Source organism: Gavialis gangeticus, unplaced genomic scaffold (assembly GCF_001723915.1).
Source record: "Gavialis gangeticus isolate Ggan-Ray unplaced genomic scaffold, GavGan_comp1, whole genome shotgun sequence".
Classification (NCBI taxonomy): Eukaryota; Metazoa; Chordata; order Crocodylia; family Gavialidae; genus Gavialis; species Gavialis gangeticus.
The window spans coordinates 62,325,235-62,337,518 of NW_017728994.1; the positions used below are offsets into that span (position 1 = coordinate 62,325,235).

General features: G+C 42.4%; 1 protein-coding gene across 3 annotated transcripts in view; it reads left to right on the forward strand.

Moving 5' to 3' along the window:
* The window catches only part of GRK5 (G protein-coupled receptor kinase 5), a 298,467-nt gene that overhangs the window by 257,065 nt on the left and 29,118 nt on the right, over positions 1-12,284 (forward strand). For 2 of the 3 annotated variants that reach the window (XM_019502906.1, XM_019502907.1), the window contains exons 6-9: positions 2,852-2,944; positions 9,226-9,289; positions 9,885-10,025; positions 10,717-10,907. In XM_019502906.1, coding sequence (XP_019358451.1) covers positions 2,852-2,944; positions 9,226-9,289; positions 9,885-10,025; positions 10,717-10,907 — 489 coding nt within the window. Of the gene's footprint in view, positions 1-2,847; positions 2,945-9,225; positions 9,290-9,884; positions 10,026-10,716; positions 10,908-12,284 lie in introns of all 3 variants that reach the window. The other variant, XM_019502908.1, reaches the window with a different exon arrangement.

The following is a 12,284-nucleotide window of genomic DNA, read 5'->3' on the forward strand; positions in this document are numbered from 1 at the left end:
CTAAACTATGTTAATGTTGGAAGTATGCATGCTCATGCCAGCACAATCTTGCCTGCCTTTATGAGCTGAAGCAAGGGTTTATTTCAGGTGCATTGCCACAGATAAGATCCATCAGCAGGAGAAATGCATATGTCTGCATGTGTTTCCTTTGTTTTGTGTTTTACTGTTGACTGTTTCCTTGCAATTGATTTATTTTGTTGTATTTTTGAGGGTCTGGAAATGGTTAGGGATTCTTTTGGGTTTGTTTTTAACTAGTAATGAGACAATTAATACATTACTAGCAAATTGCCCATCATAAATCATGGGGAGTAGGGAAGGGGGGGGGCTGGGATGGAGCACCACCACCCAGTATCCCACAGGGGCACTGCCACCAGAAACGCCCCCCCTTCCTCTTCCACTTCCCCTTCCCCTTCCCGCTCCTCTCCCTCCCTGCCTCTTCCCTGCCATTTCCCCCTCCCTGCCAGCTGTTTTTTTTGGGAGGGGGGCAGCACAGTTCAGCAGCTCCCTTTCCTCCCCCCCACCCATAATGCCCCAGGCCCTCACCGCCAATCGACACACACCCACTCAGTGGTGCATTTACAGTTGGCCCAGAGCATTATGGACAGACAGACAGACAAAGGCTTTTATTCTATTAGAATACTTCAATCTGTTTAGATAAAATACATCCTGTCGTTCAGAGAGAGTTCTCATAACCCGCAAATGGGAGCTTGAATAAAAATCTGTGAAATAAACTGTTCATTCATGATTGCCAGGTCAAAAGCAACTAGCAAAATATTTTAAACAACCAACAAATTCAAGAAATTTATGAAGAACCCAGGTATAAATGAAGAAAAGCAAAATTCAAGAGATGGTTAATTCCTTTGAGATCTAGAGTCATATCAGCAAATAAATATAGCTATAAAATGAGCATGCTGATATGATTCGAGAACTTATATGGACACACTGCCTATTCATTTACCAGGAAGAATAGTTCCTCTTAGAAAAATTCTATGAATAGAGGGGTTTTTTAAGGAAGTGTCCTTATAAGTAGGAATCTGCCTAAATTGGGGTGAGGCAAAGGGTTTTTCATGGCATGCAGAGCCACTTACGCAGGCGTTTAGCAGAGCCCACGCTCCTCACCACTGATTGGCTGAGAGGCCCTGTCCCTTTTCACTGATTGGCAGAGATCTGTGCTATCTGCAGCCCCGCCCCTCACCACTGATTGGTGGAGAGACCCCGGCAGGAGAGGAGGAACAACAGGAGGCAGCTGCCATCTTGGCTGCTCCCCTTCCTGCCACTCCACCAGCCAGTGCCTTCCCCCTCCCCATCTCCCTCCTGCAGCAGGCTGTGTGGACCATTGGCTCCCACTTGGGAGCCAGCATTTTATTTTTAGTCAATTTTATTTTTTTCAGGCAATCTCGGCAAGCACTATTTAGGCGGTGATTGCGGAAACTACCGTTTTTTGCAAGTTCCGTGAAAATCAGGAAAATGCAATTTAAATAGGTCCCTGCTTGTAAGTTCCATATAAGACGAACATCCTGGCTAGAAAGGGGCTTGTACAAGATTTGTGCAAGATTCTCATTGCTTACATGGCCCTTTTCTGGATGTCGTTTTCTGTCCCTGAAGTGCCCTTCCAAATTCCACATGGATAGAAAAATGCAGTAGGTTCCCCTTTAAATGAAAACTGTGTCACTGGTTGGTCCTTAGGAAAAATTAGGTTCAGTGAACTCGCCAATCCAGAGCCTGCGCTATCACAGGGTCCTGATTGACTGTTTTAAGTCAGTTTGTGATTGGATGCCTTCCTTTTGCATTAAGTCCCTGTGACCATGAAGCTGGAGGGAGGGTGGTAGGAGACTCTCCTGTCCCACATTGGGTCTCTCCCAGTATAAACTGAGCTCCGCCCCTTGATGGCACTGCCAGGTGAGTCATTGGCACTAGTCAGCCATGCAGGGACCTGGGATAGTAGGTTAGCAGCCAGTTCTATAGCACAGACCCTCCACATCAGTGCAACACCAGCCAGTACCGTCTTATTTCTCTAAGCTGTGGCCTATGGGCTCGGTTCATAAGATTTATCTCTGCCTCTGGCTGTCCGTTCTGCTTGTCATGCAATAGATCTGTGCCACATTTTCACATGGGCTTTCTACCAAATCTTTGCATCAACTAATTGACCACCCAAGTTTTCATCTGGTGCAGACCCAAATCCACAGCCTGCCCTATTACTTTCTTCCTTTGTTTCATGCCACTAGCAACAGGGCAGGGTCATTGGACTTAATCACAGTAATTACTTTTCCCCAAAAGCATGCATTGTGGCTGATGCTTTTGCTTTAAGTAACAGCAACTGTGAGGGTCACTTACTCACTGAGATGTGCTCAAGCCAGAAAGTTTGGATCTAGATCTAAAGATTCCCAAGAGTTCATAAAGTTCAGCCTCAGAGGGAGTCGGTTTGGGCTGATCTCAACTGACTAACAGTTCCTGAGACTCAGGGCCTTATCCAAAGTCCGCTGACATCAGTGGAAGACTTTTTAGTGACTTCAGTAGGCTTTGAATCAGGACGTACGTGTCCAGGGCACACGACTTTACTTTGTACTTTGTTTATTATATTGGTGGCTGTTGGTGGAAAAATTTCAAAACCAGCGGCATTGTAAAACTAAACTTGTACAATGCCACCCTGCGGTGAGATGCACAATACCTAGCACTTTGTTCCAATTTAGCGCATAGTAGTTCAAGCTATGTACAAAGTAAGGTAGACATAAATGGAGGAACCTCACTTCAGAACAGGGTTGTAATTCTTTTTGTTATTGTTTGTTTGCTTTTTCTTTTGCTTCAAGTTCAGGATTATAAAATGCTTATATATCTTTTTCATCTGAGATAGATCTGTCCTTGACTACCTAAGTGGGGAGCCATTTCAAGAATATCTAGACAGCATGTACTTTGATAGGTTTCTCCAGTGGAAGTGGCTGGAAAGGTAAGAATTGCTGGTTTGTTTTTTGTTTTTCCCACTATTTTCATTTGCCTTGCAAAACATGCAAATTCTAGGTCCCAATGAGCCCTTAAGTGCATAACATGTTGTTCCCATGGTTTTAATCAAAAACAGAAGAGGGGACTTTCTTAAGGTTCACAGTCTTACAATGTAAAGTTAAACAGGTGAGGAGTGGGTGCCAGGGAAATGACATGAATCATGGTAGAATTTGCTGAATCATGCCAACACTGTCTGGATCTCTCGTTCCAATCACACAAGTTTTTCCCCACTTCCCTCTTTCTCTCCAAGCAACAGCTCTTGCCTTTATGTGGCCCTCCATTCCCTCTGTTCCCTTTTACAAAGATCTGTAGCATCCTACTTCCTGCTCCCATAGGCTGGACTTCGAGATCCCCACTCCAGTCATAAAGACTTTCCTCAGTCTGAGTGTTTGACCATAGGTGCCCATTGTTTGGAGGGCCAAGAAGCAGATTGAGACTTTGTCCTGCAGAATGAACCTGGAAAAAAAATGACACTTGCCTTCACACTAGATTCCAGCAGGCAAATAGTTGAGTCCCTAGCCTCAAAGCAATCAGTGCATGTGCTCAAAAATAATCTCCTCCCTTCCTTCCACTCTCCTCAGCCACAGAGAACACCTTGTTCAGTTGCTTTATAGACCATGGCTTGTGCACCATGGACCCATGGAAAGAAATGGACTTTAAATTAATGGGAACTAGAAATCCAGATCCCCCAAGGGGGTTGGAAAATCCTTGTGCATATTTTTATTGTATTCCCTGTCACAACATTTTTTCTATGTTGCAGAGACTGCTCTGTCCCAGTGAAATCATACAGGGAGCGAAAGGACAGCCGTCTTTTTAATACAAACTAAAACCTTAACTGAATACTCTTCCAGCATAGCAGCTGGCAGTAACTGGAGACAAACCTAACATAGAAGAGCCAGACCTACTGGCAAAGATGCGCGCACACACAGCTGCACATACACATACACACCACTCAGTACATACCACCTTTTCCTTTTAGATAATATAGTCACTTAAGTCTGGTCTTAGATGACCCAATTCAGGGGTTGGAGTCACCCCACTGGAAGTACAAGCAGGCTGTTTCAGCTCTTCTTGAGTTGCTTCTGAAGCTGGGGGATTTAATGGGTCTACAACAGCAGCTGATGGACTCGAAAGAACTGGTCCTGCTGGCACTATGAGGCCTTTGGATCTGCAGGTAGTATATCATCTGAAATGCAGCTTCACATCTAGTCAGCATGTCTGGAAAGTGTCTTGTTATCTGGAGTCTTGGCTTTGTATGACACTGGTCCTGTAGTTTCATGGACACCTTGTTGTACAAGATAGTTAATCTTTGCATCAGTTTGGATGGAGGGTGAATGCAACACAGTAAGGCTTCTTTCAAATCGGTGCCACAGCCAGATCCAACATAAATGAAACAGGTGGGCCTTTGTACACACCTAGCCCTGCTTCAAAAACTTTGCTGAATTCCTTTAGAACATCTTGAATGGTGTCTGTCACATTGCTGTGTGCTCTTGTTAGCTTGATGCCCAATGACTGAAACCATTCTTCACTTAGCAAGTTTGCTCACTGTCTTTTGGCACTTACAAGGTGGAGCACCCCTTGACCCGTCCTGTAGCAGACATTGATACAGCGTTCTCCTTCTCAGTCAACTGTTTATTGTAGTTGACAAGTCTTGCTTTGCACAGAATAATAGCAGACGTTGTTAAGGCCATCGCAATTTGTATGTCTCTTCTGAAAGAGAAGCAAACTCAGATCCTGCATCTACCTCCATGACATGGAAAACCTTGGAGCATCATTGTTGTGTAGCTCTTCTTTTGTAGGAACAGTGTTTCCCCGTTCTTGACAAACCCAAATGCTTAGACATCAGTGAGCATTCCACCGGCTGAAACGCTGTTCAGATCACCACCAGTATTGGTGGCAGCTGAAGGTGTACCCTTCTTTGACTTCCAACGACTAACATGTTCCGTGTGACCCTTGCTCTTGCAATGATGGCATTTGGACTCGTGGAAACAGCATGCATCACGTGTGGCTCCCACCACAAGTATAACAGCCTCCTAGGGACGATGAATTTTTTTGGTCAGTGACGGTGAGATTTCTTTGGAGAATCCCCTTTGGGTTGCATTTGATGAGTCTCAGTCGCATGTTCGTGGATGGTGCTTGGATCCCCTTTAAATGGAGAAATCCAGGCTTGTGAGCAAGTGCTTCCTCTTGAGAACTGGCAAACGTTGAGTTTTGCTTTGCAAGGAATCTGTGTTCTAGTGTTTCATCTGAAACCCCAAACAGAAGTTCATCCCTCTGTAGAGACTCAGCTTGTACCAAAATTACAGTTTTTGGACAGACAACACAGGTCAGCTTGTATGCTGCAGTCCCTTTGCCCGGCAGCTGATTACACTGGTTGAAGTGGAATTCATTCAGTGGGGTTGAGGCAAAGCGGTTTTTTAGTAGTGGGGATTTTGGCTAGGGACACAAGTGAGCAAATGATATCAAAAGCCTGTGAGCCAAAAACGGTCAGTAGCGCTGCACATTTCTGGTTAGCCTCAGTCATCTGATTGGCTTCTATGTTGAATAAGAAGATGAGCCAATTGGCACAGGAGTCCCACCTTAATGGTCTGGCCACATCAAATTCCTCAATGTGGCTTAAGGCTGTCATGTTGGAGAAGATCTGCGCAGAAGGCAAAAGAGGTGGTACAGTCACACACCTGGCAATCTTCAAAAAGTGTCTCGATGCTCATCTTTCTGGGATCATCTGACCCCAGTGGTCTTTCCTGCCCAAGTGGAGGGAGGCTGGACCCAATGATCTGTAAGGCCCCTTCTAGCCCCTAGCAACTATGAAACATGCCATGGGAAGGAACCCCTGGTCTGGACTTCTTGGGATGTGTGAGGCCCCTTCTGTCTTGTCGCAGGTGGCACTTCCAGTTTAGAATGAGCCTGTAGCAACTTTCCTGTTCAGTGGGATCCCATCCTCATCACCAGATTTCACTTATTCCAGGGCTTCCCTATCCCGGTGAGATCAGACACAGGGCAACTATCTTTATTGTATGAACAAAAGGCTTAACTAAATGTATTTGCAATGCTAAATTGAAGGCATGCTTCAAGTCTCCTATTTTGACATTTGCAAACAGTGTTCGTAAGTGAGACTGAACCAGCATGGGCTAGATGCTACTTACTAGGAAAGTAGATTCCCATTTTATTATTTACCCCAAGATGCTGGATGCTAGCTTGCCATAGCAATTAATTACTAGTATAATGCTCTGCATTTTGAACTTTCTTCCTGCTTGGGTCACTCTTAACTGCTGATAATCAAGTCAGGTCTAAGAGGCCTTCTTTTTGAAGGATCATTTATTAACTGAAAACATGGGGAAATGTAGCATGTGTCCTAGCACCAGGTTTATTGCATATGCACTTCCGGGCATACTCCATTTTCAGGAATCCTTTAAAGGCTTTCACCGGCACTCTCCTTGTTGGTGTGTGCCACCGCAATTTGGAGCTGTTTCCACACTTCACAACTGAATTACAAAAGAAGATTAAGGGCCAGATTCCCAACTATTGTGAACCAGCATAACCTTATTGAAGTCCGTAGAGTCTGCCACTTTTATCCAGCTGAAAAGCTAGCTCTTCAGACTGAAAACAATCAACTCCAGGTGCCTGATTGTCAGCAATTTTGTGTCAGTGCAGGCCATATCCCACATGAAATCTATACACGGTCCATCCACCATGTCCTGTTTTGTTTCACTCTGTTTGCTGTAGCCTACTTGCATTGAAGAGAATCAGATGTTTCCTAGCGTTTTTGCTTATTTCCCATTTATTTGCGCATCGAAACTTGAGAATTTTCTCCAGTGCAATGGAGATTTTTTTTTTTATTAATCCTAAAAATAAACTTGGCAAGCCATCAGATGAGCCTACTCAATTTAGAAAACTAAAGGGCTGTTTCCAGGATTAGCAAAAAAATAACTTTACTATCATGGACTAATTAACAGCTCTTTCTGACAGCTAGTTGGCTGCAGCAGAACAGTCAAACAGTCAAATTATTTCAGGGGCACTCAAGTCTATATCTATCGCTGTTAATTGTTGCTTTTAATCCTACCACTGTTCATAAGGTCGTCTTAGAAGCTAGAAGCTCCTCCAGCTTCATCCTTTTGCATTTGATTGATCTGGTTTCTTGTCCCACACTGCTTTAATGGAGCACACATGAACATGGTTCACTTTAATATTTATTTCTTTTATTGTCATCAACCTTCTCATCCATGTCGTTCGCATAGCTGTGTTACTGCACTCCCTCTTCTGGCACGCTGGCTTCCCTGCAGTAACGTCATCCTGAGTGTCAGTCTCTAGAAGCTCCTAATGTAATTGCATTTAGTATAAGAGTAGTAATTAAAAGAAAGAAAGTTTTACCATGAGGAGAACACTCTCCATTGGATTATACAAATGTATGGGTAGTAAAGATTGTACATGTTCAGTTTAGGGTTGGAGTCCTGGTGCTGCACCTGACTCTTATATGCAACATCTGTAACATCAAATAGTGGTAATGGGCTCAGTAGAAATTATTCTAAAATAGTGTTAACAACTAGCCTGAACCAGTCTAGAGGCCTTCTTGACAATTATATGAGGCTTGATTGTGTCAAGGAAAAAGGAGAATGGCTGCTCGGCTCATTCTTCCTTCCCTATCCCTTCCTTCTTTTGATCAGCAAACCCTCCCGCTTGGGGATCGAGAGGAAGTTCTCAGAAAGTTTGGCACAAAGGAGGCACACTCCCTCCCCAGATGTCCTGCCGGTACAGTGAAAACACATGCCCGAAGAGGCAGGGCATTCTGAAGCACAGCAGAGGGGTGGGGGGAATTGTCCTTTGCAGAAAGTTTCTTAATGCTTAAAGCTTTAGTAATTTTAGCAAAAATTGTAGCATTTTTTTTTTCAGTGGTTAGTTCGTTCAGCAAAACAATCTGTTCTAGTTCAGCCCAAAGTTCCAGTAATGACTGAATAGCTTTGGCTGAAGATTGTATAGTTAGATTCAGAAAATGATATAAGAATTTCTGCCCCACTTCCCCGTTTCAACCAATATCCCAGTAACTGGGGCACTTGCCCAGGGTGCGTATGACCTACGTTCAATTTCCTCCTCTCCTAGAGGGTTTTGAACCCACCTATCTCACCTCCCTTAACCACCTGACTCTAGAGTAATCTGGGGACCACTTCCCAAAATATCTTCTGTTGGAGCTGTTCCCATATGTGGAAAGGCTAAATAACCTAAATATTCAGTCTCATCAGGATGGAGCCTAGGGATCCCACGTCCCAGGTGAGTGCCCTAACCAACAGGCTTTGCAGTCATTTTCAGACTGGCTATGGCTTAGTGAATATTAAAGTATTCCATGCAGAATGAAACCTCTTCAGCAGCTGAAGTTACAAGTTACTTACTGTGAGATAACCTAAAGCCCAGTGAGCTGGGAAATGCAAGTTCAAGTGCCCAGATTTGACCCTGGGTCTCCCATTTGCAGCAGGTGTGCCCTGATCGCAGGCATGCTAGGTAAAGACATCATCCCCTCTTGCACCTGGCCAGTTCCATGAAAGGTGCCAAACTTCTAGCCCTTTGTTTCCCTTGCTTAGCTGTTTCCAGCTTTTTCTTGGATTCAGACCAAAATGTTTTGTTTAAGGTCAAGAAAAAATGAAAAAAATATGTTAGGATCTAACTGATTTTTTTTCAATCTTGTTTCAGAGGCCAAACTAAAAATATCCATATATTCACACAGCATTACCTTTAATAGATGTATGTCTCATCATCAGATGATTCAGTACATGAATGTGTCTTTTCAAACTCCTTTAACTCCTCTTATCTTTAAAAAAAAAAAAAAAAAAAAAAAAAAAGGGGGGGGGGAAAAAAACCCCTTCAACCCCTTTTTTTTAAAAAAAAAAAAAAAAAAAAAAAAAAAACCCACAGAGGGTATCATAAAGACTCGGGAACCCCTTTAGCCTTAAGACTGTATCCAAAATTATACTGCACAGTGATGACTCACTAATGTGTTGTATTTTATTACAGCTTAATATGCTGAGATTGAAAAGTTCAAGCCATATATAGTATTGGAATAATGTGATTACCTAATTAGATATTATATTATATAATGTGATTATCCCCAAATAATGTAATTATGTGATATTTATCTATTTTGTCCTTTCAGAAGTTTGAGCTGAGACAAATACATCTTAGAAAGTGCATTAAGAGTAGAGTATCTTATTTTATTCCTTTCTTATTTCTTTCTTTCAGGCAGCCAGTAACGAAAAACACATTTAGACAGTACAGAGTACTAGGAAAAGGTGGTTTTGGGGAGGTGAGTAATTCTGAAAGCTTCTGTTGTGAATGTTTTTCACCTGGTAGGACTTCAGGTTAAAAGAAAGGGTGGGGAGTTGTTTTTCTAGTGGTTTCTTTCTTTCTTTTCTTGATGAGAAGCAGACTTTAACCACTTAATTGCTAAGAGCTTCTGTTAACGTTTCATGAGAATTATTACCCTTAATGGTCACTTCCAGGAAATACTTTTGCGTTGGCAGTTACATTTGTGTCTGAATTAAGCTTCCTTTATTATCTGCATTTCAATAACACCAGAGGCCTCCATTTAGGTTGGGGTGCAATAGCATGTCTGCCCTGCAGCATTCGTAAGCTGAACCAAAGGCAGCATAGGAAACAGGCACAGAAAATTGAAGTCCTCATACCAAAATTATGCAACCGTTCTGGAGATGGAGCCCCACGTTTCAGCTTTCTAGCCCTGTCTCCCACATACACAGCTTCACGTGCCATTAAAAAGAACTTTAAAAAGCCAAAGAGACACCCTAAAAACAAGCAGGACCATGAGGTATTAAGTTTTGTGGACACGGAGTCTTTCCTTTCAGTTACCCAAGTAATTGTTTTCCCCTTTCCTTCCTGTTTAGGTGTGCGCTTGCCAAGTCCGGGCAACAGGGAAAATGTATGCCTGCAAGAGATTAGAGAAGAAGAGAATAAAGAAGAGGAAAGGCGAATCCATGGCACTAAATGAAAAGCAGATTTTAGAAAAAGTCAATAGTCAGTTTGTAGTAAGTATTGCACTTGTCCTGGTCCCTGCTCGGAGGAAACTCTCCGAGCACAGATTTTATTGACATTTTTGCCTCTACTTTATAGTATATAAAGTAGTAGAAGAAACTAGGTCACTGTTCAGTCCCTCAGCAGGCAGTTTGCCTGATTTCCCCTTTGTGCTCATGTGACTGCGCTGCGCCTGTTCTGCGATAGTAGTAAAAATAAAAATAACAATCATAAAAAATTCAGTCGGCCTTTTAGCATGATTTACTGCAGCTGATGTGACATTTGGATATTATGTTCAGCTGTCAACAAGGGAGCAAAACTTGGCTGACCAGTGGGATAGTAAGTGCAGTTGGAGAAGTGAATCCATTGATTTTAAAATTACTCTTAATTGGAAAGGTATGCTTAGAAAAGATGTGATTTATCTGACATATAAAAGCGCTAGGCAGTTGAGCACTAAATTTGTCGTCTTCTCATAAGCATAGCTGGAGTCAATAAATTACTCCATAATATTCTAATTTCCAGTGTTTAATTGATTCTGTAAAAATAACCATCGTGCTGTAATAAGGCTTTTATTGTCTGTTCCCTTGGCTTTTGCTGCTGTACACTGATCCATCAAATTATTTTCATTTTAATATCAAAGTTAGCGATGGATTCATTGCATCTTATGACCAAACTGCTGGAACTTTATTACAAATTTTCTTTTAGGTCAATTTAGCCTATGCCTATGAAACAAAAGATGCACTGTGTTTAGTTCTGACCATAATGAACGGGGGTGACTTGAAGTTCCACATCTACAACATGGGAAACCCAGGCTTTGAAGAGGAAAGAGCTCTGTTTTATGCGGCGGAGATTCTCTGTGGCTTGGAAGATCTACACAGAGAAAATACTGTGTACAGGTAAGGGTCCCCCAGGGTCTTAGAGTATTTTTTCCAAGTAGAAAAAAAAATTGTGGGCATCCTTCCCAACGGCTCATTTTAGTGCAGTGCAGTCTGTGTTTCATATTGCTCAGAGCCTTGAATTAATACAATAAGACTCAATAATAATAGAAGGAAGCAACAGCATTAGTGACTGCATCCTGTCTAAACCATATAGAACTAACAGAAGCTCCCTAAATCCTGTCTCAGCTTCCACCGGCCGTGTATAAAATCTAGACAGTCTTCATAAGATATTTCTTTAGGAGCCATTTCCTGGTTAGTAATATGCAGAGATCTTTCTAAAGTATTATATGTTTATTTTAATTAGCTAGATTAGATTGTGGCCATAATGTGCTAGACAGTTCACAGATAAAAGGGAGACAAAGTCCCTATCCCAAGGAGGGAACAAATTAGAGGACAAAGACAAGGGATGGGGGAACAGGATACAACATACATGCCAAGTGATCAGGGTGATTATAGGCCTGTGGGTTGTTAATTACATGGTTGCTGGTTGTTGATGTTGCATTTGAAGTTAAATATACAGGGCCTAATTCTCTTATGTGCTAGGGCGTAAATCAATAGTAGCTGTAGTAAAGTTGAAGGTATTATGGAACTACCCCTCTTCCTTCCAGCAAGGAAACCAAATACGCTTTTTCCTTCAAACAGAGACAGGTGTAAAATGGGCATGAGAGCAGAATCAGGGTGTAAATTACCTTTTCTTTACACTTTGTTTAAAGCAGAACAGGGAATCTGCACAATCGGCTGCAACAGGAAATGTTTTCAGCCCAGCAGCAAATTCCCTCCCCCGGCCAGTACTTCCCTCTTCTGTCACTAAAAATGATGCATTGGGAAAGCTGGTTTGTTTCTTATTCACGTCCTTTCTCCTAGTCCCCCCACCCATGCCTTGCTGCTGCTCAAGCAAAATGCTTTCACCAGCAAATGATCGGCTGAGGCTAAGCAAGCCTAAGAAGACAACACGCTACACGGCATAAGTTCTTCCAGTCAGTAAGGGATCCATCCCTGCTTTTCCCAGGAGAATGATTCTCAACTAAGGTGCTGCCATGGCATGCCATGAGACCTTTTTAAAGGTGTGGTGGGGTGCTACTTAATATTAGTAGTTAGGCATGCAAAAACCTATGCATGATTCACAAGATACATTGAGATTTCAAATGGGAAACCAGAGTGTTAAAAAATATTCTGATTTGTTGTGGTCTTTCTGAGTTCTTGGAACTGAAAAAAATATTCTGTTATTATTCTGGATTGAAAAAATTAGCGAAAATTAAGAGTTGGCATTTTCTGACGGGTACCCTGAGTCTAGCAAGGGCAGCTTGAAGATAAAAAAAAAAAAAAAAAAAAAAA